Source organism: Enhydra lutris, unplaced genomic scaffold, assembly GCF_002288905.1.
Source record: "Enhydra lutris kenyoni isolate GAN:26980312 unplaced genomic scaffold, ASM228890v2 scaffoldscaffold88, whole genome shotgun sequence".
Classification (NCBI taxonomy): Eukaryota; Metazoa; Chordata; class Mammalia; order Carnivora; family Mustelidae; genus Enhydra; species Enhydra lutris.
Window position 1 is genome coordinate 1,806,724 of NW_019154172.1, and position 27,762 is coordinate 1,834,485.

Consider the following 27,762-nt stretch of genomic DNA (forward strand, 5'->3'; position numbering starts at 1 on the left):
TGTATGGAACAGGGTGCCCTGAGCAGGCAGATAGCCAATCAATATTAGTCGACTTAAACTTCTGTAATTCAGCTCTGGGATTCCACTATTTCTCTACCGATTCTTTCCTTGTTAAAGAAAAATAAATTATTTACCCATTATCAGATTTATCAGATTCCAATTATTTAATGCTGATGGCTGAGTGAATGAGAGCCAGAACAAATGTCTCTCCCCAAACTGCCAAAAGAAATGTCACACTAGTTCTTGCTTTTATAGCTTTCAATCAAGGAGCAAAAGCATATGGTCAGGGGTTATAAAGATAAAACAGGTTTACAAAAATAACAAAAATATCTGACCTAACACAAATGCTGAGCTTTTCAGAGCAGATTCAGCCCAGGAGCTAATGTACAGAGAGGAGCAGGTTTCTTTGGAGTAGGTCTTTAGGTCACAGCACCTGAGACTCCTCTGTAAAAACAAAGTATATCCACAACCACCTTTATTCTCAGGGGTGTGGGCAGAAGGAATACAACCACCCAGAGTGCCTACTATTATGCATTACTATTATTATTATTAGGTTCACATTCAGACCAGTCTCCTGAGGCATTTATAAAATGAAATATCATGTTGCTGGGGTAGAGACACAGTGCTAAGATGTGTCCCAAAGGCTTTGCTAGGCTCTGAGTAAGGCTGAGGGAGAGGGGTTCTGTGAACCTTACATGGATTTGGGGGGGCGGGGGCTGGCACAATCAACTCTGACATCCGAGGGAGTAGGAGGCATTTTCAAAGGAGCCACATTCTCCTCCTCTTCTCTATCTCCTGCCCTCAAAAGAGTGCCCTCTAACTACTTTTTTTCAGACTGACCTTTCTAACTCCCATCTCATCCCTTTTCACGTCTTCCCACACAACCCAAAGGATGTGTAGCCTAGGAAAGCACAGACTAGTTTCATCAATAAATCAATTTATTTAAAAGAATATGTTACAATTAATTACACTAAGTGACATTACCAAACAATTTTAGAGTGGTTAGCTCTAGAACAAGGAATGAAAGAAACACTGTTAGCCATTATGTGTCTGTGTATTTTCTCTTCACATTTCTCAAATCACAAATAAAAAATACAAGATACTGCAGTGAAAATACAATTAGAGTTTCTCAAATAAATTAAAAGTACGCATGGCCTGGGGAAAACTGAAGCCCAGCTCACTGGCTTAAAAAGGGGGCATGATATAAAACTGGTGTCCAATTTAGCAGTTGGCCAAGTGCCTCCAGCCCACAGCACTCCCATCTTTGCTCCTGCCCTTCCCCAGAACCCTAAACATTCCCTACACTCGAGATTATTGCTGAGGAGTAAGCTGCTGTCCTGGTATGAGTGAGGCCTGGCATGACGTGCTCAGGGTTAGAGGGAAAGGAAGGCAGGAGGTGGAACTGGAAGACAGGAGTTGAAGAAGCAAACCCACTGCCTCTCTTCTGAGTATCAACAGCATTGTCCTCCTTTCAAAAGGAAGCTAATGGGACACAATCAATCTGGTGTGCGAACCTAGCAGTATCCTGGGCTCCAACAGCCCAAACGGTCTCTATGCTGAACTGACCCAGCCAGAGAGCACAATGGAGAGGAGGGGGCACAATAGTCCCTCCAGGTCTGGAGACTTCAGGTCAACCAGGATGCAGTCTCCATGAGGAAAACTGCCTTCTAGGAGCCAGGACATAAGCTGGCAGATTCTGAGAGAGATGTTCCCTCCTGTCAATGCCCTGTACTACTGCTCCAAGCACTAGGTTTGGAGCTACAAGAGGAGATAACCAAAGCCACCGGCCTGGGTGATGACAGGATGAAAAAGGCCAGGCCTAGGAGCTGCCCTGAGCACACACCTGGTTGAGCTTAGGCTGAGGGCAAGGGTAGGGCAGAAAAATGGAAGAGAAGAATAAAAATATAAAGAGCAGAGAACCCAAAGCATGGCCCTAGGAAACCTTTCTGTAAGGACAGGTTTCTCAGGGCCTGCATTTTCTCCCGATCTATACAAAACTCTGACCTTTTACCAAAGAGGATAGAAACTGAGTGCAGAGGGGAGGACAACAGATCAGGAAGATCCTGCTGGTTCTGCAGGGACAAAGCAGAGGGGAGGGCAAGCCCCTCCATTTCCCAGAGACAAACTGCAAAAGAAGACTGGGCAGAAGGCTCCCTGGGCACAACCCAGGACTAAGAAAGATAGCAGAGATTAGGGAGAGGAAGTACAGAGCAACAGGGGAAAGGAGTGTCACACTAACACTGCTTCATGCAAAAAAGAGCTTGATCCTATGGAGCCATAGGTCCAGGAGGCCTGCTGTGGGTGGAAGAGGGGAAGATGCTGTCCTCCAGAAGCTCCCTCCTTCCCCCACTCCTTGATGCAACTGGGTGCTTTGTTAGTGGTATAGCCGCAAGTAGTGGCTGTTTGATTCTGCCCACAGGCCAATACCCATGGGGCCCTCACCCCATCTCCAAAGCACCAAGTGAATGAATGCTCTGCCACGAAGGGACCAGAGCAGCATCCACCCCCCACCAAAGGGGCCTCTATCCTATGGGCATCCATCCCCCCACCATCTCACATCTCACAATGGGAGGTCAGTATTTGGGATACTGCATGGACCCCAGATTTGTTCATTCCTCTCGCACTCTGAGGGAATATGGGCAAACAGCTGCTATGTTTACAATTTGAACAAAGCTGGAGCCGAAAGCCTCTTTAGCATCTTGGAGTGGGGAATCAGCATTATCTTCTTTCTAGGGTCCTTTGGCTCATTATTAAATTCATTTAAGCCAAAAGAAGTTAATCGTGTATCAAAACTTTCAAACCAGGGATCACTCTCTGTAACTTTAAAACATTTAGCATCCCTACGTCTGTGTTCTGTGATTCCACCTATGTTTGGAAAAGGGGAGGGAAGACAGGTGTCCTGTATGATCCCACACTGTCCTGGGGCAAGCAGCTGCCAGGACAACAGAGTGAGAGGGAAAGAAAAGTGGCCTCACGACGATCCGCAAAAACAAGTTACCAAAAAAGAAACTTCAAACCACCGCACCACTGCTCAGTAGACTGACTAAACCAAGTATGGTTGCCTCCCAGTTAGACAAAGCAAAAGATGCCACCCAATGGAGGTTTCTGTTTAGAAGGTAGAGAAGGGAAAAAGAAAAGAAGGCTCACAGACGTGCTTCGGTTGCATGGGAGCCCAACTTCACACCCCCAATGCAGTATCTCTAGAGCCGGGGGCTGAGAGTGTTGCCCCACCTGGTCCTGGGATACAGCTCTCAGGTCTCAAAAGCTCAAACTGCAAGGTGAGATGAGGAGCTCTTTGAGGGACAAAAAGGTTTTCTTTCAGGCTCCTTTTCATTAAAAATTGAGATCCAACTCAAATCAGTCATATTCCTACTGGTTCTTCCTGGGTCCTCAGCTGGCTTGGATGAGCAGTGGTTTGGTTGGCACAGACCACTGACTCATTCCAAGTTTCCCCAAGGCCTCGGGGATATCGTCAGAACCCTCTTCCCAACACGGCTCTTTAAGGAAGTCACGGAGAACGTAATCGGTTATGGGTGATTATTGGTCAGGAATGGGTAGGGAAAAGCTTAGGTACTTAGGGCATTTCTTCCTTCTTTTCCCCTAAGTCCAATCTTTGTGCCTAAAGGTATTGGCTTTAACTCTGGTCCCTAATACTCTGCCTGCTTCAGAAATGGCGGGAAATGGGAAATTACAACCACGAAGTGTTTCAGGTTCCTGTGGCATCAACCTCCTGAGCGGACCCTCCCCTCTATCTAGGCCAGTGGAGGGAGAGCATTCAAGGGGCCCTCGGGAAGTGAGAAGGAGATGAGAATGTGGCTAGAAAGCCATGAGTGGGAGAGCGAGATGGACCAGGAAAGGTGTCTTGGAATCAAGGACCACACCAAGTCTTTAGACTCTCCCTGCATCTGCAAGCCTTGCTGCCCTTGAGATACACATCTCTTTCTCCTCCCCAGCAGCCTCGTGGAAGATAAAGAAACTATGCTCCTTGCTCCTCAGACTCTACGGCAATCCATAAGCCAGAATCTTCACTCAGTACAAAAAAGGGGGGAAAAACCCAAGCAGGTTGTAAACTTTTCGAGTCCTTCATGAGGAGAGGTATTTTCCTGGTAAAATATTTTTTTTCCTTTTTAAAGTTTGTTTCAAAATAAAGAGAGCAAGAGAGAAGTCATGAATTCTAGTGAAAGGTGTGTAAAAACACAAGCTAAAAAAGGTACTGCCATCAATATGAAATTTAAAAAGAAATATATATATGTATATACGTGCAGCTAATTTGTGTATATATAATTTTTACATACATACATATATATGTCTGAACAGTGCAAATGGATGGAGTTCATAGTTCCAGTTTTAAAAATATAGTACAAGGAGAGTCTGTTGGTATGAGGCCCAGATGAAAGGACAAAGATACCTTTGGCGCATTGTTGGGCTTATTTTCCTGTCTTAACTCAGCTGACTCCTGGTGCTGACCAATCTGTTGTTCTCTACCAGCTCAATTCCAGAGACATGAAATTCAGAGGGATTATTAATAGTATTTAGTTTAGGGCTTTTGAACATAATGACTTTTTTCCTTTTTCTCTTCTTTTGTGTTAATGGTTACTCTGTCTGACACAGGAGACAAAAGGGGTGAGAGGATGAGGGTGAAGAGGAGGAGATGAGGAAAGGCTAGGTGGCCACATCCCTCTGCTGTGACCTCGCCATCTGGAAAATGTTCTGAAAGGAAAACAGAGAACAGTTACTGGGAAGCCTGAGGTGTCTGCATCTCCTCCCACCTGGAAGCCACCCTCAGAAAGGAGGAGAAAAATGTATGGCTACATGACTCAATCTGATTGGCCTCCTCCTCTACTATAACTTCCCATCTAGAAGCACAGCTGTGTAGACCCAGAAAGAAGCTTAGAGATTAATTATCTGGTTCAGCTTTCCCATTTTATAGATGACAAAAGACAGGAAAACTGAGATCTAGGGAGGCTCATTTGCCCAACGTTGCAGGGAGGAAAAAAGCTGGGAGAAAATACTGAACTGATTCTCAGAGCCCAGTGTTCTTTCTACTATACCAAGAATACAAATTTTTATAATCCTGACTTTATCTTCTGAACTTCAGAAACATTGTCTTTGAGAATCAATAGCTAATTATTCAGAATCTTCCAAATTCTGCTCCAGCACTGGCATATTCAGACAGCAGTATAGCAGGAGCAGAACCTTCCCACACCACGCACTCTTGGATAGCTCAGACAGGTTCTGTCATGACTCGTCTAGTCAGAACGGCTAAAACTGATGACAGCTGCCCTTCTGGGTCAGGAACAACAAGGGCAGTAATTTGATTAAAAAACAAAAACAAAACCACAGCAGAGGAGGGTCCAGGAAGTCATGGGAGATGGAACAGCTGATAGCCAATGGCTACCCACTAGACAAGGGAGGAAGCAGGGCTTCTTTTGCAAAGTCCATTCAGCATCCAAAGCCTGAAAGAATAACTTCTCTAGAAGAATAAACAGTCTCTAATATTCCTATCATTTTAAACAAAGAGATGAAAAAGTCAATTCAAGATTGTTTAGAATTACCTCTTTTCTCCACTTGAGCTCACAGAACACCCTCTCGAAGCATTCATGCATGTAATTAAACTGAAAAACAAAAACAAAATAGCAACACTGATTTCTTAAGATTAGGCACCACAGGGCCATGCCTTTGAACTCCTGCCCTCCTTTACCGCACAACCCAAACTTGCTCAGCCTAGAGGAAAAACCGGCAAGCACCACCAAAACAAACAAACAAACAACCCAAATGAACAAAACAAAACAAAATAAAAACAAACAAAAAACCCCCAGGCCTGGTTCATCTACTATTCTCTGGCTCCTTCTAGTGGTAATTGTGAGTCAAATGGGATGTGAAACTGCCAATCCTAGTTAGTCCTCCAGGAAAGACAGGAAGACACCTGGGGCTCTAGGGTTCAAAAGACAACTGCTACCTCTACAGCTCTCCCCATTTATGCATTCAGCTTGAGAACTTCAAACCCAATCTACTTTCCCCAAGACTGTTTCCCTGTCTACCACTCACGTATGGTGTGAAGATTTTAACCCATCGAGGCTTCTTCTCTCCTCGGGCATATTCAAAGCAGAAGGCCATTCCTTCTTCATCTGTATCCCATCGCTGCATCTCGTCCCATTCAAACGCTATTACCTGGTTCTAAACAACCGAGAATAAGAGTGTAAATCCAAGAATGCAGGAGAGTATAGCTAGGATGGTTCTGAACCAGACAGCAGAAGTGAAAGGAGTGAGATGTCTGGATCATTTAAAAGACTTTGACAGAAGAGTCAGAGTTAGTAGCCAGGAAGGTAAGGATTAGTGTGGACCCAGTGCTGATTTGCCTACCCCATCAAAAGAGCTTTGATTTCATCTCCCCTCCCAACAGGACCTAATAAACCCCAGCAAGTAAGTGAGCAACAGTGTCAACTCTAGTGCTCCTAGCTGCAGCCCCATGCTGAACTGTCACCTCCAGCTGTCCTTCTTCAGTGCAGGCATGCAGTTTAAAGTGCGTGATGCTGATGGCTGTGATGACATGTCCCTTCCTCCTGGAGTCACAGGCACAGTGGGGGAAGATGATTTCATTGTAGCCCTCACAAGTCCTTAGCATGTTGAGGTACTAAAAAAAAAAAAAAAGGGAAGGCAAAAACAGTGTTACTGTGGTACTTACTGACCCACCATGAAGAACTGCTGGTATGACACCCGAGAAAGAACAAGGAGAATCCTCTCACCCAGCAACCTGAAGCCCATGCTCTGGTCTCTCACACCCAGCACTAAGAAGAGCCAGACTCCTGAACTAATTCTTTGTTCCACTTCCAGCTCCTGATTCTTTGTTCCACCTCCGTACCGCCAATCCCACCTCCTTTCTCTAACTCACTGGTACACAAATGGAGCCACAACTCACAATGCCATTAAGTCTGCCTCTCCTTTCACTTGCCTCCGGGATGGGAATCAAACCCATCTGCATGATTAAGGAAAGGGAGCTCATATCTCCTACCAAATCAAAAGTTATAAGGACCCCCATGAGGAGGAGTAAGCTACCCCAATCTCATACTCATAACATGTTGAAGCTGAGAGAGACTGTTAAAGCTAGACCCAGAGTCTCCCACAGGAGACTTCCTTAAGATCACAGGTGGCGCAGTCAAGACTAGAAGCCATGTTTAATTTCTTGGCCACTGGTCCTTTCTCTGTTGCCAACTAGTCCCCATATCAGCACCACCATCCCCTGGTCTCCAGTACCTATGCCTCCTTAAAAAGCATGTGGACCAAACGAGTGGCATATACAACCTCCAAGGTACAGTGCTACAAGACTGACTCAGAAAGGACTCCCAACTCAGCTCTTTGTCCTTTCCCCTCTACAATAAAGACTGGCTTCTCTTTCATTGAACTCACTATTTTGAGTTTGGAGTGGAGAGTAAAAGATGAGTGGGAAGGAGAATAGAAGAGAAATAGGGAAAAGATGATTAAAAAAAAAAAAAAAAAGATGCATGGACTCTGACCCAGTTTCCTCTCAGGGACTAACTAGAAAATAAGCAAAGAGCCTTGAGTCCCCACACACAGAAAGGAGCACACTGGGGACATGCAGGGAGTGCTGGAAGGAAGACAAAGGCACAGCACACTAGCTGATCTACACTAGATCAGCTAGTCACCTTCTGCCTAAGAGAGAAGAGACAAAGGGGCCTAGGCACAAAAAGGGCCCTGAGCAACTTGTAGTTCTGGTACCAATGAATGGCATCCAAGACCATCGCTACTGCCCCAGAGACTGTCTGGGAAGACTTTAAGGCCCACAGAAATAAAATCAAACTACATGCTCCCTTCCATACTTTGTATTTATTTCTGTTTAGGTAAAATAATGGCAACTTCAAAGAGGAAAAATTATAAAATGACAGCAAGAACACAGCGACAGGAAGTGCCACAATATCTGATTTGCATTTTTCTTTTCTCATTTCTCCTTCCTTTTATCACCTTACTCCATCCCCCTATTTCATCATCCTTCCTGTACTAGGGATAAAAGTAGATACTGCCTGGCCCTGCCATTAGCACTATGAGCAAAAAGATATCTCTGGCCACTAAACTTTGGTATATAAGACAGGCAGTGCCATGGAATAAAACTCTTCCGAGATTTTAAGCAGAAACAAAGGTTGGGACAGGAAGCAGTACAAAGAGAAGTCAAGAGCCTGGGCCCAGACTACCCTGTGCTTGAATCCTGGCTCCATCACTTCCTAACTATGTCACCTTGGGCAAGGTACTTGCACTCCAGCAAATTACTAAATCCCAGGAGCCTTAGTTTCCTCTCCTGTGGAAAGGGATATAGTAATAGCACCTACATCACACAGTTATTTGTGACCATTAAAGTATTTAGCATAGTACACAGTACATAATTAGGTATTCAATAAATGACAGCTTAAAAAATAATTTTAAAGGCTCCATTATCCTTAGCCAGAGGGCTCAACTATTTTCCCTCTCAGGAATGCCCTGTGAAATTATGTATATATTACTCCTTTTTTTCTTTTTTTAAATTTTATTTTTTATGTGTTTATTTTTATTATTTATTAATTATTTCTATATATTACTCTTAAAAACTCCAGGGGAGGGCGCCTGGGTGGCTCAGTGGGTTAAGCCTCTGCCTTCGGCTTAGGTCATGATCTCAGGGTCCTGGGATTGAGTTCCTCATCAGGCTCTCTGCTCAGCGGTGGGCTTGCTTCCCCCTCTCTCTCTGCCTGCCTCTCTGCCTACTTGTGATTTCTCTGTGTGTCAAATAAATAAATAAAATCTTAAAAAAAAAAAAAAAAAAAACTCCAGGGGAAGAAAGCGTATGTGTGAGACAGATGAAACATGAACGGCAGAAAAGTGGAAGGTTGCTGGAACTGGGTAATGAGTACATGGAGGCTAAATGTACAATTCTTCCAACTTCTTTACATATTTGAAATTTCCTAAAGTATTAAAGGGAAAAATAAGAGTGCCCTGTAAGCAGGCCTGCAAGCGCTCAATCCACGGCATCCTCTTAACACAGTCATGGGGGAGTCCGCAAGCCCAATAAGCAGCAAATTCTGCTCAAAGGTGCTTAGAACTTCTGTAAATGCTGGAAGGTGTCACGCAGTATTGGGACTGGTTCTGCTCATGTCCTTTACCGAAAGAGCCTTACATGTAACACAGCTGCTGAGACCTCTCTTTGAGAGACACCACTACTGTTTTAAAAATATTTCTGCCATATTTCTAATAGGGAGTTTATTTTATTAAAAAGAGAAACGTGTAGACAAAGGGAGGGAATAGGAAAAGACATCAGATGAAGCCTGGAGCTGTGCATACCCTAAACTCTCTTTTTGTGACTTTGTGTAAGTCACTCTGCCTGGGGGCTTCGCCTCTGCCATCTGGAAATAAAAGACACTGCTGCCAGCTTCTTTGCCCTGCTATGGGGAAAAACATACACTTTGAAGCCAGGCTGAAATAGGTTCAAATTCTAGTTCCACTTCTGACAAGCTAAGTAATATTAGTAAGAATCAGACTCCACTTCTCCATACACCTCCATGGTTATAAGGAGGAAATGAGAATGTACATATTGTGCCTAGGACAGTACCGGGACACTATATGTGCCCCCCTCTCTCACCTTCAAATAAAAATGCTCATTTATCCCTCCATATTTAAGAATGTAGTCATTGAAAGCAAAGGACCTTTAGGGGACTTTCTAACGGCATTAAGTTCTGAAAATAGCCTGAATGGAAACCAAGGGCACCTGTGGCCTTGGTGTGATGACAGAGGTTAAGTGTCATGTGGGAAATATAAGGTTTTCAGAGATTCTCAGGTCAGGCAGTATTTCTCAACTTTAAATTTCTACACTCCTAGATTTGCCAAAGTATAAAGATATGAGCTGTCCTCTGTATTTGGAAAATAAGGGAACTTACAGAATGTTTAAGAATTTTGGAGTCAGGAGTGTACTTAATAACTGGCAATCCAAATATTCCCATTTTGTAGAAAAGAAACTAAAACTTTGAAGTTTGTTGAGGTCTCACAGTGATTTGGCAACTAATAGTAGTGATGTGGCCTAATCTTGGGACAATCAACCATATATATATATTTTTTAAAGATCTCTTTATTTATTCATTTGACAGATAGAGATCACAAGTAGGCAGAGAGACAGGCAGAGAGAGAGGAGGAAACAGGCTCCCGGCCGAGCAGAGAGCCTGACGCGGGGCTCGATCTCAGGACCCTGGGATCATGACCTGAACCGAAGGCAGAGGCTTTAACCCACTGAGCCACCCAGGCGCCCCAGACAATCAACCATATTAAGTTACTATCAAGACACATAGGCTCAGAAGGGCCCATCCCAGCTGGAAGATTCAATGTACTAAACACGACCACTGGGTAGGCTAATTTCTTTGAACACTAATACTTGAATACATGAAATTATACTTGAATAAAATTCACACTTTTCAAACTTTGGTGGGACTTTATTTAAAATCTAGTTGCAATATTATAGGGCTAGTACTTGCTTGTGGCGTTAGGTTTTTAAGACAACAGAATTCCATTAACGTTTAAACATATCTTATACTCAATTCCAATGATCCAAGGGGATCAACTGTACTCAAGGTTTGTTGTTGTTGTTTAAGATTCATTTCTTTATTTGAGGAGGGGAGGGAGAGAGAGAAAGCACACACACAGGAAAGCTGGGAGGGGCAGACCCGGAGGGAGTGAGAGTCCTAAGCAGAGGAAGCCACACAGGGCTCGATCTCGTGACCCTGAGATCATGACCTGAGCTGAACCCAAGAATTAGATGCTTAATCAACTGAGCCACCCAATCCCCCCTATATTCCATTTCTTAACTGAGTGATTACAAGATACAAATTTGAGTCTAAAAGTAATTTTGTAATACATTACCAAGCTTGTTAGATTCAGATCTTTTATATTTTGCCATAGGACAATCCAAACCTATTCATATATTTTTAGCACCTTCTACTGTGCCTGGCACACAAATGATAATCAACAAATATTTGTTGTTGAATGCATAAATGGAAGACATTGTGTCTGGAGTACTACATGTGCAAAGAAACAATATGTATTCCATACTGGAATTATCAGAAGCCCTTATGAAATTACTTTGATTTGTTGCCTTTGGCAAAGGCAAAGAAGTATTTCAGAGGATGATGGTCCTTTAGTACTTGCAAAAAGATGCAGATGTGTTGGTCAGAATCATAAATTAATATAGAGAAGACAATGCCATGATCCTAAAGAACAGGTAGAAATTGAGTTTTGTTTTTTTTTTTTTAAAGATTTTATTTATTTATTTGAGAAACAGAGCAGGAGGAGCGTCAGAGGGAGAGGGAGAAACAGACTCCTCACTGAGCACAGAGCCTGACAACCTGGAGGTGGGGTGGGAGGGGGGAGGGCTGGCTCAAACACAGGACCCCAAGACCAAGGCCTAAGCAGAAATCAGATACTCAACCAACTGAGCCACCCAGGTGCCCCAAAATCGAATATCCTGTTTCTCACATAGTAAAATTCCCTTTACCAAAATTCTGCCAAGAATTAGTTCTGTTTAAAAGATTTTTGTGTTGTCTATTTTAGCCTGTTGGTATGCAGAGCACTGATAAATGGTTCCCTGATCTCTGGCAGTTTTCTAAGACAAATAGATTTATTACTTTTTGTCAGATAAGCAATAAAATAACTATCCCAGCTAGATACAAGATTATGGGCTGAGTTCAATGGCTGACTTGTTTGTATACTTATTCCAACCTGATTAGTTTAGAAAGAGAATATTCCCTCAGGAAAAAAGTGCACACACAGAGAGTACAAAAGAAATTCAGTGACCTATCAGCATCATCACCAAAGTGGTAACTGTCTTGAGTGAAATCATGAAAAACTGTAATTGGAAAACTTTCAACAATATCTGAATTTGCAAAAAAGAAATTTTAAAATTCTATGAGTGAAATTTTATATAAGCGTTCTTTACAAATTTTACTTTTGACAATTTCCATCCCTGTATTTATGGCAGGTGCAAACTGAAAGCTCATTTTAAAACATTTAAGGAGGGGTGCCTGGGTGGCTCAGTTATTAAGCATCTGGCTTTGACTCAGGTCATGATCCCAGGTTCTTGGGACTGAACCCCACATCGGGCTCCCTGCTTTGCAGGAAGCCTGCTTTCCCTCTCCCACTCCCCAGCTTGTGTTCCTGCTTTCACTGTCTCTCTGCCAAATAAATAAATAAATAAGATCTTTAAAATAAATAAAAATAAAACATGTAAGGAATACTGTAGGTAGCTCCTCTCTAACAGAACTTTCTGTGATGATGAAAATGTTTTGTATCTGAGCTGTCCAACATGGTAGGTACTAGCCATATGTGGCCACCCAACACTTGCAATGAGAACAGTGCACCTGAGGAATCAAATTTTACATTTTATTTAATTTAAATGAGTTTAAAATTAAATTTAAATAGCTACATGAGGCTAGCAGCTATTGAATCAAATAGCACAGCTCCAAGATATCACACTAACAAAAGGCACCACTGAGCATACATGTTTTAAGCCACTGCAGAGAAGGAAATTATAAAAACAAATAATTTTCCAATTGCTAAATCACAAATAAAATAATTTTAAAAACATTTATTTGAGGGGTGCCTGGGCGGCTCAGTTAAGCAGCTGCCTTTGGCTCAGGTCATGATTCCAGGGTCCTGGGATTGAGCCTCGTGTGGGGCTCCCTGCTCAGTGGAGAGAGCCTACTTCTCCTTCTCCCTCTGCCTGCCACTCTGCCTAGTTACGCTGTCTCTCTGTCAAATAAATAAATAAAATCTTTAAAAACAACAACCACCCAAAAAAACATTTATCTGAGAGAGGGAGCCCACGCACATGAGCATGTGGGCGCGCTGAGGAGGGTCAGAGGGAGAGGGAGAGAAACGATCTCAAGCAGCCGCCCCACTGAGTGCAGAGCCCTATGCAGGGCTTGATCTCACAACCCTGAGATCACAACTTGAGCCAAAATAAAAAAATTTCTAGTGTTAAAAATCTAAATATCAACTCTTTGAGAACTGATATTTACATATTAAATGTTTTGCACATCTTTTGTTTCAGAAGTTTTTATCAAACAAGAATACTGTTGGGGCGCCTGGGTGGCTCAGTGGGTTAAAGCCTCTGCCTTTGGCTCGGGTCATGATCCCAGGGTCCTGGGATGGAGCCCCACATCAGGCTCTCTGCTCCATGGGGAGCCTGCTTCCTCCTCTCTCTCTGCCTGCCTCTCTGCCTACTTGTGATCTCTGTCAAATAAATAAATAAAATATTAAAAAAAAAAAAAAAGAATACTGTTTGGTTATTGTCAATAATAATGTTAAATACCCACACATAGCAAAATACCCTCTTATATGCTAAACGGAGGAACAAATATGAAGGAGGACCCTCATAGTTACATGAAGGTCTATATCCCCCTTTTTTTTTTAAATTAATTAAGCCACTGACCAGCTGCAACATCTTTCAAAAATGACTGGAATAACAGGTTTAAGAGATAAGAAGGAGCATTTTATATAAAGAGATTATGGGGACATAAACCTACCATGACCATTTTCCTTTGTTCATACAGCTTCTGTAATTGGTAGGACTTTTCCTCTGCTTTGATGTAACCTTTTTTCACATCATCAACAGCCTGTCACCAAAACAAGGGAAGGGAAGAAAGGAGCATCAAAGTCATTATCAAGCACATTCTTGACAAAAGTAAAGAGATAGAGATTCGTTTTCAGAACAACTCTTATCCATTTGAACCATCATCATCATCACCAGTGAACTCTGCCACAAGGATATATTTATTGGAATAAAGTAGCATTTAAAGAGTGCCCAGTATGTACTCAGAATTGTTCTAGGCACATGAGGGATCTTGTTTCTCCTGTTAAGAGATTTAAATTGCAGTTCATTTATACAGGTTGAAGCAATTAGAGAACACTGAAAGATAGTATATAATTGTTAAAGGTAACAATGAAGTAGCAAAGATGTATGGTATAGATATTAAGTGATACACAGTAAGAACAGCAGAGTTTTTTGCTAATTATAATTATCAGGGAAGCCTTGGTTGGACCCCGAATGTTAGGATGAACAGAAAAAACTACAAATGGAAGTCAGGAAACAGGAATGCATCTGAGCTTAAATATATTCAGGAGACAGATATGCCTGATTTAAATAAAGGGTACATGTCAGGGGACAACAAAATATAATGCTGGATGGGTAAGTTAACAGATTATGAAGGACCCCAGAAAACAGGCACAGAAATTTAGAGTTAAGAACAGCTCTAAGGACTACTGGAGCTAAAATAAGCAATAAAAATTTGTGTTATTTTTAAAAGACAGATATGAGTGGCAAATGAACCAAGCTACAAAGAGGATGAAATAAGGGAGACTGATGATGTTATGGTGCTTTAAGCATGAATTGAAACAAGACTGTAAACTAGGGTGGTAGCAACTGGAAGACAGGAAGTGATAAATCTGAGACCATACATGGAGAAAAATCCCCAACAGAACTTGATACATGCATGAAGGTACTTAAATATAAGTGCTTACTCTCAACTACTCCTGGTGCAGCTATCTGAAACATGTATCCCTTCCCAACCTCATTCTACCCCTAGAAAAACTTTAAAAATCTAAGAGAAGGGAATATTCATCTTTGGGAGAGGAAAAAAAGGAGGGAAAAGAACAAATAATCACTTGTCCAGGGCATTAGAATCCAACCTCAGTGATTTGCTATAAGGACGACTTTTGTAGGCAGCAGCCTGGGGCCACTTAAACCTTCACCAGAAGACTGCTGATTTCTTTAAGGTAAAAATCATTCCCCATAGCCATTTAAGGGAAAATATTTACATAACACAATGAGTTCAGAGTTGAAGTCAAGAAACTAGTTTAATTTCTAGCTCTGTCACCTAGCAAAGTATGCTTGATATGCGTATGCAGGGGTATGCAGTGGGAATGCAGGAGGAAATGGAGCTAGAGTCTCATCTTCTATAGTGGGAAATTAAGAGATACTGCTTGAATCTGAAAATTCAAGTACGGGAATATAACTAAGTCATAACAGAGATATAGGAGTAAATATAAAACAAAACAAACAACAAAAGGTAAAGGAGGGGTGAAAATGGTTGTCTAAGAGAGGCAGAGATAAACGTAAGTGAAGTAACTGATATTTTTCACAATAACCTTTGTAGAACTATTTGAGCTTTAAACTCTGTATGTGTAATTTTGATGAAAAGCTTTTTAATAGGTACATAGCCATATATGTTCATTTCTTTTTGTTTAAAAAAATAATAATAAATTTATCTTAACTCCAGGACATCTTTACTTCTTTAACTTAATTATCTTCTGTTAAATGGGATAGAACATTTTATTTTTTAACTTTTTAAACATTTTTTTTTAAGTAATCTCTACATCCAACATGGGGCTCGAACTCACAACCTGAATATCAAGAGTTACCATCTTCAACTGACTGAGTCAACCAGCTGCCCCATGATAGAACATTTTAAAAATATAACTTAACTAAGATCCAGGAGGCAAAGCAGTTTATCAAGAATTCACACTGGATTGGCAAATTATATACTACATATAAGCAGAAAAAGAAATCAGGCCTTTCCAGGAAGATCAATTCACCTACCTGATGAAAAAAGTAGGTAACAGCAAGGTCATTGTCATTTAAGAGGATTTCTTCTTCTGTGGTAAAAAGCCACTTTCGAATGGTTAGGCAGGTGCCTGGCACAGCTGATGTGTAATTCTGGACGTAGAGTTTATGAGGAAATTCATTAGGTGCCAGCTTACGTACTGAAGAGAAAGCCAAAAAAAAAAAAAAAAAGGACAGAAAGAAAGCTGAAGTGAAAAGATACATAAGGAATTTCCTCAGGACAACTGTGTAAGATCAAGAGTGGCAGGCTAGGGGCGCCTGGGTGACTCAGTTGTTAAGTGTCTGCCTTCGGCTCGGGTCATGATCCCAGGGTCCTGGAATTGAGCCCCGCATCAGGTTCTCTGCTCAGCTGGGAGCCTGCTTCCTCCTCTCTCTCTCTGCCTGCCTCTCTGCCTGCTTGTGATCTCTGTCAAATAAAATAAATAAAATCTTTAAAAAAAAAAAAAAAAAAAAAAGAGTGGCAGGCTATCCTTAACCAGAATACTGGTTTACAACCATCAAGGAGCTCTGCTATGGGACCACAAAATAACCATTTCTCTAGCCAAATCTATCCCTTCTAACTATATGACTATGGCCAATCGAGCCTCAAAATGACAGAAATCTATCACTTGTATGGCATGCCCTTGAGTTAACATGTTGACTGTGCAGACAGCATTTATTCCAAACTCAAACTATCTTATCCATTATCTGGGAAGTTACAGCAATGTCCACGGAACATCTTTAAAGCAAGCCTTACCCACCCAGCTATGGTACATTCAGAGTTTCCCATGCGGCAATTCTCAATGAACTGCTTCTATTGTTAAGAACTGAAAGCCTCTCTCTACTCTAAGACATCCATCAAAGTGAAAAGCGTCTTCCCAGTAATGTTTCTTCCTCTTCCTAACAAGGCACAGCAGGATAAAACACTATCGTGTTTAATTTCTACGTTACTTTTCTTTGGAAAGGTTCAGACTTTTCTTCTCTTGATGTTTACCTGACTTTCTAACACTGCAAAAAGACAGATCTTATATTTCCCATTTTATTTGTTAACTAAACTTTAGAAAAAAAATAGTAAGATTAGAATCCAAGTGCCCTGGTTCCCTAGCAATCCTCTGCAACATTTATATCTGCCTAGTTAGACCACACGGAGTTGGGAAGATGAAGAATAAGAAGGAGATAGCTGCTTCAGGGGGAATCGACCTTGTTATACCTCGACCAGGGATGGCAAGGCGACCCAAACCTACCAAACTCTCCCCCTTTCTGGAGGAGGAAGGTGGGAAAAATCAATATTACCTGTCATTTCTGGCCTTAGCCCTATATATATATATGATGTAGAAAGACCCATAAACTGTAGGACATTTGTGTCATCATCAGCAAGCACTCGGCACCGGGGTGGCTCAGTTGGTTAAGTGACTGCCTTTGACTCAGGTCATGATCCTGGAGTCCCAGGATCAAATCCTGAATTGGGCTGCTCCCGGCTCCACAGGGAGTCTGCTTCTCCCTCTGACCTTCTTCCCTCTCATGCTCTCTCTCATAAATAAATAAATAAATTCTTTGGGAGGGGGCACTCAGACTTCCTCCCCTTTGTGATCTCAATGCAACCAATGTGACCACCATCCCTAGCTTTTATAAAATAGCATATGAGAAACTTCCTGTCAACATGCAATAAAATTTCCTAGAAAAAGAATATCTATTTACACAGAAAATTAAATACATGCATTAAAGCAAAGGTTTTTAAGCAATGTATCTCTTTCTAACTCCTGAAAATAAAAAGCTATTCTTAATTACCTACAAAAAGCATAAAAGTACACTAAAACAAGTTGTGGCTAAATCGACTATCCCTCTTTTTTGCTATTTCACTGGAATATATTAATTTTGAAACTCTGATTTTAAAAAATGTCATGAAGTATCAGTGCTAGGTATAAGTAAGTTGTATTTACAAAAGAGGAAAAAGGATTAGTGATCAGACACCCTTTTGACTTGGACTTAATAGGATCTGCCTGGTCTGCTTCTGTAAGACAGTCCTCATGAGTGGGATCTCCCCTTCTGCAAGCTCTTATTCTCTAGGCAAACAGTTTCAGTCTGACAGCTTCTGGGAGCTTTAGTCTGATAGAATTAGAATAAAATACCCTCAAACAAAACTTAAATAAACCAACTGGCACTTACCAAAGGAATGATTGATCACTTCAAATAAGGCAAAGTAATTCACTGTCGTACTGTCCATGCCAACCTTTGCTGCAATAGCCTATAGTGTAAACAGGATAGACTCATTTTAGGGTAACTAAATCAGACAACACTATGGGAAAAGACAGGTGTGTGCATGTGCAATGGGGGAGAAGGGAGGAGTTTTGCCATCTTGGTTTCACATAAACTAAATACATAGTCTATAGCTATCCTTCTTTGTATGTATGTCTACATGCATTCATACACACATATGTACAAAATGAAAGGTGAAAAAAACCTGTATCTGACCCAAAGAGCTATGATCTCTAAATATGAGTTTTCCCCTTCTACTTCAAGCTAATAATAATCTCTCCTTAAATATCTTTTTTCTCTGAAATATGACTTCATCCCACGAAGGTCTTTTTTAACACCACTTGTAAGTCATGTGCTTGATAAGAACAGGTCTTAAGAAGAAAATAAATTCTTAAATATCCACTCTCACACATTTAACCTAAAAAATCTGTATCTTTGGTTCTTGGGCTTAAAATAGTTTGACAATTTTGTTCATGCTTCAAAATTATTCTTATTTATTTTTTGGAGGATCCATGCCTCAGCCTGGGGACCTCCATTTTCTAAGCATTATCACCATGAATATCCACATGAAAACAGTAGAATGTTGGAACAACAGAGTCATATTAAACAAGTATTAGGGGATGCCTGGGTGGCTCAGTCAGTTAGGCATCTGCCTTCGGCTCAGGTCATGAACCCAGGCTCCTGGGATTGAATCCCACATCAGGCTCCTTGCTCAGTGAATAGCCTGCTTCTCCCTCTGCCTGCGGCTCTCCCTGCTTGTGCTCTCTCTCTAGCAAATAAATAAAATCTTTAAAAAACAAAACAAAAACAAGTATCAGTTCTTCTTTCTAGGAGCTCACAGGACAAAAAACAACTGAGAGACTCCATTTGCAAATAAATGAAAATTGAAATTACAAACAGAAGACAACAAAACTCAAAAATCACAAAATAGTACCACAAGATCAATCTCAATATAAATATTAACTGAACAAGATAAAACTGTTAAATATTAGTGTCTCAGTAAGCCAAATATCCTTCTTCCCATATCAAATTATATCCTTCTTCCCATATCCTGCTCACATATCAAACCTAAGCTCATCCCTGATGTGAGATAGAAACTAGAGATTATAAATGTTTTAAGTCACCATTCTATACTGCACTGAACAGAAACTGAAATGCTTTCAAAGTTTAGAAAATGGCTTACAGCTACAAGTCTCAGGAGGAGACTTGTGCCAAAAAAAGGAGAAAAGTGCCACAAAAAAAAAAAAAGGTAAGTAATTGGCCTTGCTAGAGAAATACTAGAAAACAAAACAAAGAATATAAAACAAAACCAGCAACTTGTAAAAATAACATTTTCCTTGCAATCACTGCATCATGTTGTAATCTCAGAAATATATATCCTTTGCCATGGTATACAATACATGAGTAAATGTATAAGAAAGAGATTTGTTTCTTTGCTACAAAGGAAAAACAAACATTAATATCCAGAAACCTGACTCCCTGAAAGTCTTGATCAAATCAGGATTAAAGATAAACAAAAAGGGGGGTACCTGGGTGGCTCAGTGGGTTAAAGATAAACAAAAAGCCCCACATCGGGCTCTCTGCTCGGCAGGGAGCCTGCTTCCCCCTCTCTCTCTGCCTGCCTCTCTGCCTACTTGTGATCTCTGTCTGTCAAATAAATAAATAAATAAAAATCTTAAAAAAAAAAAAAAAAAGAATATAGAAGCAGACATGAAGGAGCTTCCACTGGCCAAAACTGGAACAATCTGAGCATCAAAGATAATATATGATTAAATTATATTAAATAACCTAAAACCCCATGATAATAAAATTACATTACATTTAAAAATAAAATAAAACAAAATAATTATTTCATTGGCCCTCACTGGAATCAACTAGGACACCAATTCTTTACTCTGAAAATTGGCAATAAAAAAATTCAATATTTATCCTCCCTTTCCTATAAACTGTATTTTAGGGTAACTACATAGCCCTAGTTAAGGACAAGTTCTTTACAGAAGAAGCCTACCTAACAAATATGAAGAAATGACAGAATTAGAAAACTAGTACTTTGTAACCCTTAATGAAATCACTGGTTAAGGGAGTAATCACTGATGATACACTCATCTAATTACATATCACTGGGAAATTTTACAGTAGAGGGCCCAGGTCATCACCACCTCAACCTACTGATTAATCTTAGTATCACAAAAAGTGGGATAACAAGATATTGTGTAACTCCTGTTGAAAAGCAATAGGATGGATGGATATATATATATATATATATATATATATATATATATAAAACCAATTGTGAAGTATTCTTATAAAACAAAGCTGAACCTGAACCTAATCGAACCTCTAGAGCAAACTTTAATTTATGTAAAATGTAAGGAGAAGACAGACATATTAAATGACACAGATAAAAAACAAACAGATAAACTCAGAATGTGGGACATTGTACATCACAGACCCAATTTCTGCAACAAATTAGTAACATGGAAATTAAAAGTTGGGGAAGGGAAGGGAGATTGCTTTATATTAAAACAAACATAAAAACCAAACTTGTTTAGATCCAGATTCTTTTTTTAAAGATTTTATTTATTTATTTGCCACAGATATCACAAGTAGGCAGAGAGGTAGGCAGAGAGAGAGGGGGAAGCAGGCTCCCTGCTAAGCAGAGAGCCCGATGTGGGGCTCGATCCCACGACCCTGAGATCATGACCTGAGCCGAAGGCAGAGGCTTAACCCACTGAGCCATCCAGGCAACCCTAGATTCAAATTTTAACAAACCAACTATAAAAAAATCATCTCCACAGAGTTGGGAAAATTTGACTATGGATTTGTTATTAGTTAATGCCAAGGAAATACTGTTAATTTTTTAGATCTGATAATGGCTTTGTGCTTATATAAGAAGAATGTCCTTATTTTTTTTAGAGATTTATACTGAAATATACACAGGTCCAATAAAATGGAATTTGCTTTAAAATATTTAAACAAAGGGGCACCTGGGTGGCTCAGTCAGTTAAGCACCTGCCTTTGACTCAGGTCATGATCCCAGGGTCCTGGGATCCAGCCCTGCATCAGGCTCCCTGCTCAGTAGGGAGTCTGCTTCTTGCCTTTCCTCTCCCTCTGCCCCTCCTCCCCCTGCTTGTGTTTTCTCTCTCTGTTTCAAATAAATAAAATCTTTTTAAAAAAATTAAACAAAGGAAAAGGAAAAAAGGATATATAATACAAATGTGGCAAAATCTTGATGATTATTAAATATAAGTGATAGAAAAATGGTGTATCACTGTACTGTTCTATTTTCATGTATGTTAAAGTTTTTTACAATTAAAAAGAAGGGGTGGGCTAATCACAGCTACTAGGTAGGTAACTAGTAGGTGGTTACCTACAGTAGGTAACTGTAGGTAGGTAACTGTGACAGTAGGTAACTATACCCTTCCTTCAAGGGGGGCAAAGTATTTTCACATTAATAATAACATCAACAAGAGTACCTAACATTTAATAAACTCATTATATGCCAGACAGTTCAAGAACTTTATATGTATTAACTCATTTAATCTATCTTCCTTAGCTTTATGCCATCCAATATTGAGTCTACATGTTCAAGTTTAATTTACCTGATATACTTGGTCTGTAGTACTGTTCTTTTTAACCCTGACTGTAACTGTTGTTCCATCTGGTAGTGCTACTCTCAGCTCTACGTCGGAGACACCATTATAGTTCTGGGGGAAAGGACAAAGAGATAGAATTTATGACCCAGCATATCCTCACTCTCCTTGCAACATGTTAGCTAAACAACAAACCTAAACATGTGATAGAAAACAAGTTCCAATGAAAAGGGGTAAAAAGAAACCTTAAAGTCAATACATTTTACAAGTCAGAAAGCTGACTTCAGGCTGCAGCAGAAGTTAAACTTTAAGATGAACAGAGAGGAAAGAAACATGTTAAAGCTAATATGTTCACATTTCAAAACAGAACACTTGTGTGAAGCAGTCTAGGTCAAACACAGATGAGATTTTTGGCTTACTTCCAAAATTCAGAACTCACAAATGAGAAAAGAGAACAACTAAACCCAGTAGTTTTGACAAACATTCTCTGGATTTAAATGGTTAAGCATGTTAGATTGGTTCAAGTCGTATCTTAAGTTCCTTTCTAAACCCTGGAGTAATCATAACACCGTTGACAGGAAAAATGGATGAAATGCAGGAATCTGAGTTAGTATAATGCCCAATTTTCTTCTAGAGAAGAGTACACGATTCTTATCCCTTAATTTAAAAGATCTTTCTTTCTTATTGCTTTTGATGATTAATATATTCTTCTAACAGATTTTTTTTTTTTAAAAGTAGGCTCCATGCCCAGTGTGGAGCCCAACTCCAGGCTTGAACTCATGACACTGACATCAAGACTTGAGCTGATATCAAGAGTTGGATGCTTAGCCAACTGACCCACCCAGGTTCCCCTCCTCTAACAGATTTCTGACTTTCTAAGTTTTATTAGAGAGAAACAACTATTTAAGAGCAAGTCAATTTTCATTTACCATTTAAAAAATATTCATCATCTAAAACCATCCTAAGTATTACTTCATTGTAAGCCCTTGTCTAAAAGAAACTTATTATCTAGTTGGGAAAAAAAGACATATACATAAAAAATAATTAGCAGATAAAACACTATTTAATATAACAGCATTACATATTCTTTCTTCTACTCCATTAATACTTATTAAGCACCTACAATATGCCTGACATTATAGTAAGGCACAGGGAATAGAAAGATGACCAAGATTTAGCTCTTGTTCTGGAGTTCTACTACATGGTGACCAGAGTTAACAATACTATTCTGTTTTATCTGAATTTTGCTAGGAGGGTAGATCTTGAAAGATAAGCAGGGTACAGAAGAAAGGGAAGCTGAAAAAACACTCATTTGGAGAATTTATGGCAGTTCAATCTATAACCAGTATCTTTGTTTTCCCCCACAAGGAGCCAAGGGGTAAACAGTCACTGAAGGGATTCTTCACCTACCTCATCTGATTCTGATAGGAATTCCTGCATGATGTCACTCTCACCAATGACTCGTATTGAGCACACTGTAGAAAATAAAAATAGAATCTGGCATGAGATTCTAAAATCAAGACTTTAAAGTCAGGAACATATCAAGGTTTAAGCTTAAATCTTGAGTAGCAGGCAATGCAGAGGAGGTACGCCATTCCTGACATATGACATGTTAAGGCACAACAAATATTCTTATAAATATGAACTACAACAGAGGAATAATAGGATGCTCAAAGATGTAGCTTGCTAATGGGGCACCTGGGGGGCTCAGATGGTTAAGTGGCTATCCTCGGCTCAGGTCATGATCCCAGAGTCATGGGATCAAGCCCCACAATGGGCTCCCTGCTCAGCGGAGAGCTCGCTTCTCCTTCTCCCTCTGCCTGCCACTCTGCCTACTTATGTTCTCTCTCTGTCAGATAAGTAAATAAAATCTTTTAAAAATGATGTAGCTTGCTAAAAATATTAAACATAGCCAAAGGAAGTCACCCAAAACCAGAGAAGTTCAGTAAATTTAACTTTGCAATCACACGTGAACTAAGAACAAGACAATAGAGCAAGGATAAGGTCAATTAGGAATAAAGCAAATACAGGGGCGCCTGGGTGGCTCAGTGGGTTAAAGCCTCTGCCTTTGGCTCAGGTCATGATCCCAGGGTCCTGGGATCGAGCCCCACATCGGGCTCTCTGCTCCGCGGGGAGCCTGCTTCCTCCTTTCTCTCTCTGCCTGCCTCCTCCTCTCTCTCTCTGCCTGCCTCTCTGCCTACTTGTGATCTCTGTCTGTCAAATAAATAAATAAAATCTTAAAAAAAAAAAAAAGGAATAAAGCAAATACAAAAGGAAAAAAGACCACTTCACTTAGGAACCAGGCCAGTCAGAGAACCATAAGAACTTAAAACTACTTCGGAAAAAATGGGTAGGTAATTAAGTAGTAAGCTCAGCACATCTTCTCATCACACTAACTTTAGCTTCAAAACAACCAAAAAAAAAAAAAAAGGAAAAGAAAAGAAAAAAAGGAAGGAAGGAAAGCAGGTAAGTAGTTAATTGTCTAAATCTAAGTTAATTTCCTGACACTCTCATGAGGATGTTAAGTTATACTGATGATTTTACTTCATTTTATTAAAAAATATTTATACCCTTTTTCATTTCCCGAGGGCTGTGTTTAGAGGCCATTCCATGTTAGAAAAAAGCTAAAAACAGATGAGGGAGTCTCACTAGCTTCTACAGGGGAAACAGTTTTTTCTTCAGGGATAAGGCTCTCTACTAAAGTTTAAAAAAATTCAATTAGGTCAATTAGTTCTTATACAAGGACACAAGGACATAGAATTAATAAATATCACGTAAGACCGTTATTCTATTAAATTAGTATTTTCAAAAAGGCCTGTTGCACAGCTGGGAAATTATATAACTCCATAATGTAAGGATCTCTTCTCTGAGCCACAGAATGAACTATCTTATTCTGGAAATCTGGGTCATTTCTCCTTGTCTTTCCAGATAAGCAAATGTTTCAGCACCCACATCTCAGACTTCTGATATACTACTTGGAAGTCCTGAGATAACAAGTAGGTTTCAATACTTTAACCTATAACCTGCTTAGATCAACAGGACCTTAGATTACCTACAACTTTGCACCTGTAAGAGGAAAAGAAGTTTTCAAGTATGATTTGCCAGTGAACTGAGAATCATTTTAATAAAAATGTTTTAAGTATGACCTGTTTAGTTCTGAAGTCAACTCAGCATGTTGATGAGTCTGTCTGTGTTTGCTGGCAAATAACGTAACCCTATAAATACAGGTCCCTAATGCATCAAAAACGAATTATGTATTTTTCTGTTGTTAAGTCCTCACCAAGTCAAGGAAATGAAAATTAATCCTTGTGCTGGACATTTCAGTCTCAGCTTCAAAGCTCAGATCACTCAACATCAATGGTCAGAGAAATGTGATTTACTTTCACTACTGAGTTTGGGAAAATTAGCTATGGAGTTTAAGATTTGCAACACAGGGATGCCTGGGTGGCTCGGTTGGTTGGACGACTGCCTTCGGCTCGGGTCATGGTCCCGGAGTCCCGGGATCGAGTCCCAAGTCCCGCATTGGGCTCCCGGCTCCATGGGTAGTCTGCTTCTCCCTCTGACCTTCTCCTCGCTCATGCTCTCTCTCACTGTCTCTCTCTCAAATAAATAAATAAAATCTTTAAAAAAAAAAGAGTTGCAACACATACCCAGACTCCATGTCTACTTAAGATAGTAGAGTTTAGTAGGCCAGCTTACCTTTTTCTAGATATTCTTCCAACCCACGACGTCGGGCATCTAGTTGCTGTTCTGATAAAGAGAATGGCCACTTCCCTGGAAGTCGGGGAAATGTAAAGTTGGCAAACTCTCTCTTCAGGTTCTGGTGTAGGATGGCAAACTCCCGGTACCGCTTAGAACACAGCTGCCTCCCTGCCATATAAACATTGTATACCTGGTGAGGGGAAAGAACAAAAAAAAAAAAAAAACAAAAAACAAAAAACAAAAAACAAAAAAACAAAAAAAAAGCCTACTTACTACAAATTAAATCACAGAATCATCTAAAGTCAAGCTCAGACAGATGCTGGTGAGGTATATTCTGCTACATACTTAACAGAGAATATGTTCATGGTCACTGTAAAATAAGGCTTACTTTTAATAAACATGCCAGAAATGATAGGTACAACAGAGTGCTACTCCTTTCAAGCAGCCCATGACCTTATTTTTGCTATTAAAATTACCTCCAACACATTGTTTTAAATATCTTCAAAGGCAATTATCAGCTTTTAAGAGTAGATTTTATTTTCAGAAAGTTAAGTCATTCAAAGTCAATGTGGTAAATCTAGTGAATGAACAAGCAAGTAAATTTGGAGATTTATAAAGTGAGGGTTGACTAGAAAGCAATGTGACTGATATTTGTGTGTGGCCCAAACTTCAAAGGAAGTTCTAAAAATTATGTAATAGTAGCATTTTGTTAGTAAAATGTTTTTGTTGCAAAAACTACTTTCCCAAAGTCAGATAGGTTTAGTTTTGTTCTTCCTTCCATCATTAAAACAGGGCTAACAAAAAGTTGAAGAATAAACATATTCTAAGGACCACCTTGTAATTACAAAGAGTTAATAATCCTCATGAAGAAATGGTTAGAGACTTTTGTCTATTGTTCATAGATACATGCCAAGCTTCTAGAACAGAGCGTGGAACATAGCAGGCACTCAGTAAATATCTGATTACAAAATAAATGGATATATGTGAAATTCTTGACTATGTACCCTCATAAAGGAAAGTGATAGAACATGCAATCCAAAAACATCTAATAATCCAAGTTACTTTGTATTCTCAGAACATAACAAATGAGGCAGAGATGGAAAAACTGGCCCCAAATCACATTAACTGGTTTTGCAAAAATCATTACAAATTTTAAACATGCACAAAACAGATCATCTACTCATGGAATCAGGAGTTAATCACTGAGAATATATAGGCCAAAGCCTTTCCTTCAAAGCTCAATATGTGTCTTTCCCATGCTTCTGTGATTTAGGAAGTGAATTAAATGCAAAAAAAAAAAAAAAAAAAAAAAAAAATTCATTCATTCAAGATTCCTCTCCCATAACTTTTTATCCATGATTCCTCCAATTAAAAACAGAGCCTCTAATCACTATTAAACAGTCTCCAAGGATGTGTATGATCCGGATCAATGAGAGTTCTTCCTGTGATTATCACTCAAAGTTGTAATGAATCACATATATTATCAAGTATTCCCATCACTGCCTCCTGAAGTACAAATGCATAAAAAGGAGAACAGCATTCCCCTTAGATAATACCACAGTTTTCCTGAGGGCAGGCAGTCTTAAGAATTCTTATTTAGTCCGTCTGGCCTTATATACTTCCTTCTCAAACTAAAGTATCCAAATTTCTCAATAACATCACCATTCTTTTGCTTACAAAAAGTAAGCCCATAACAGTATGGGTGATATGTATCAGCCTGAGTTCCTCATACTAGGAAGGAAGGGAGGTAAAACTACTTAAGGACACTGCTAGTTCAAAGATACTCCCCAAAATCTTTTTCCAAGGAAGAACAGAATAGATCTTTGATAATGCACAAGAAGACTATGACTGTATTTCTTCAAAGGTGATCACCTGAGTGATCTCAAGTCCCGTAAAACATTTCCTAGGGTAAAAAGAACGCTATAGCCTGAGAGGCCTTTGTGATAATTTCAACAAGAAACCTGAGAAATTGACTCAACTTTCAGTTTCTTTATACAATGAGAAGAGTAACATCAAATAGCCACTCACCTACCCCCCCCACCACTCCCAATTTAAATGTGGCGTCAAGGCAACAGAAATATAAATAATCTGGATGCCTGACAGTTCTGTAATACTTTAAGGGAAGCAGGAATGGCCACAAAAGAGCCAAAAACCATTTTTAAATTAACTGTGCTAGGGGTGCCTGGGTGGCGCAGTGGGTTAAAGCCTCTGCCTTCAGCTCAGGTCATGATCTCAGGGTCCTGGGATCGAGCCCCTCCTCGGGCTCCCTGCTCGGTGGGGAACCTGCTTCCTCCTCTCTCTCTGCCTGCTTCTCTGCCTACTTGTGATCTCTGTCTATCAAATAAATAAAATCTTTTAAAAAATAAAATAAAATAAAATGAATTAACTGTGCTAAGCAAATGAGAAACATACAAAAAGAGCGCCAACAGATCGTCTTTGTTCTTCACTGGTCCTGAAAATTAACCAAGATCTATCAGTATTCATAGTTCCCTGGTTTGGACACACTCACTTGCCAAAAAAAATGACTGAATCACTTAGTACATGCTGAGGTCTTCTGCCTAAAACTCAAGAACGTCCATGGGCCAT

The 27,762-nt window shown here is 40.0% G+C and overlaps 1 protein-coding gene across 1 annotated transcript in view; it reads right to left on the reverse strand.

Moving 5' to 3' along the window:
• Window positions 1-920: 920 nt before the first annotated feature.
• The window catches only part of LOC111162060 (sorting nexin family member 27), a 63,335-nt gene continuing 36,493 nt past the window's right edge, over window positions 921-27,762 (reverse strand). The window contains exons 3-12 of the mRNA XM_022526252.1: window positions 25,174-25,366; window positions 22,885-22,949; window positions 21,484-21,588; window positions 17,792-17,870; window positions 15,623-15,786; window positions 13,551-13,640; window positions 6,485-6,634; window positions 6,049-6,177; window positions 5,556-5,615; window positions 921-4,710 (exon numbers count right to left, since the gene is read on the reverse strand). Of these exons, the coding sequence (XP_022381960.1) occupies window positions 4,663-4,710; window positions 5,556-5,615; window positions 6,049-6,177; window positions 6,485-6,634; window positions 13,551-13,640; window positions 15,623-15,786; window positions 17,792-17,870; window positions 21,484-21,588; window positions 22,885-22,949; window positions 25,174-25,366 (1,083 nt within the window). The 3' untranslated portion in view covers window positions 921-4,662. The remainder of the gene's footprint in view (window positions 4,711-5,555; window positions 5,616-6,048; window positions 6,178-6,484; window positions 6,635-13,550; window positions 13,641-15,622; window positions 15,787-17,791; window positions 17,871-21,483; window positions 21,589-22,884; window positions 22,950-25,173; window positions 25,367-27,762) is intronic.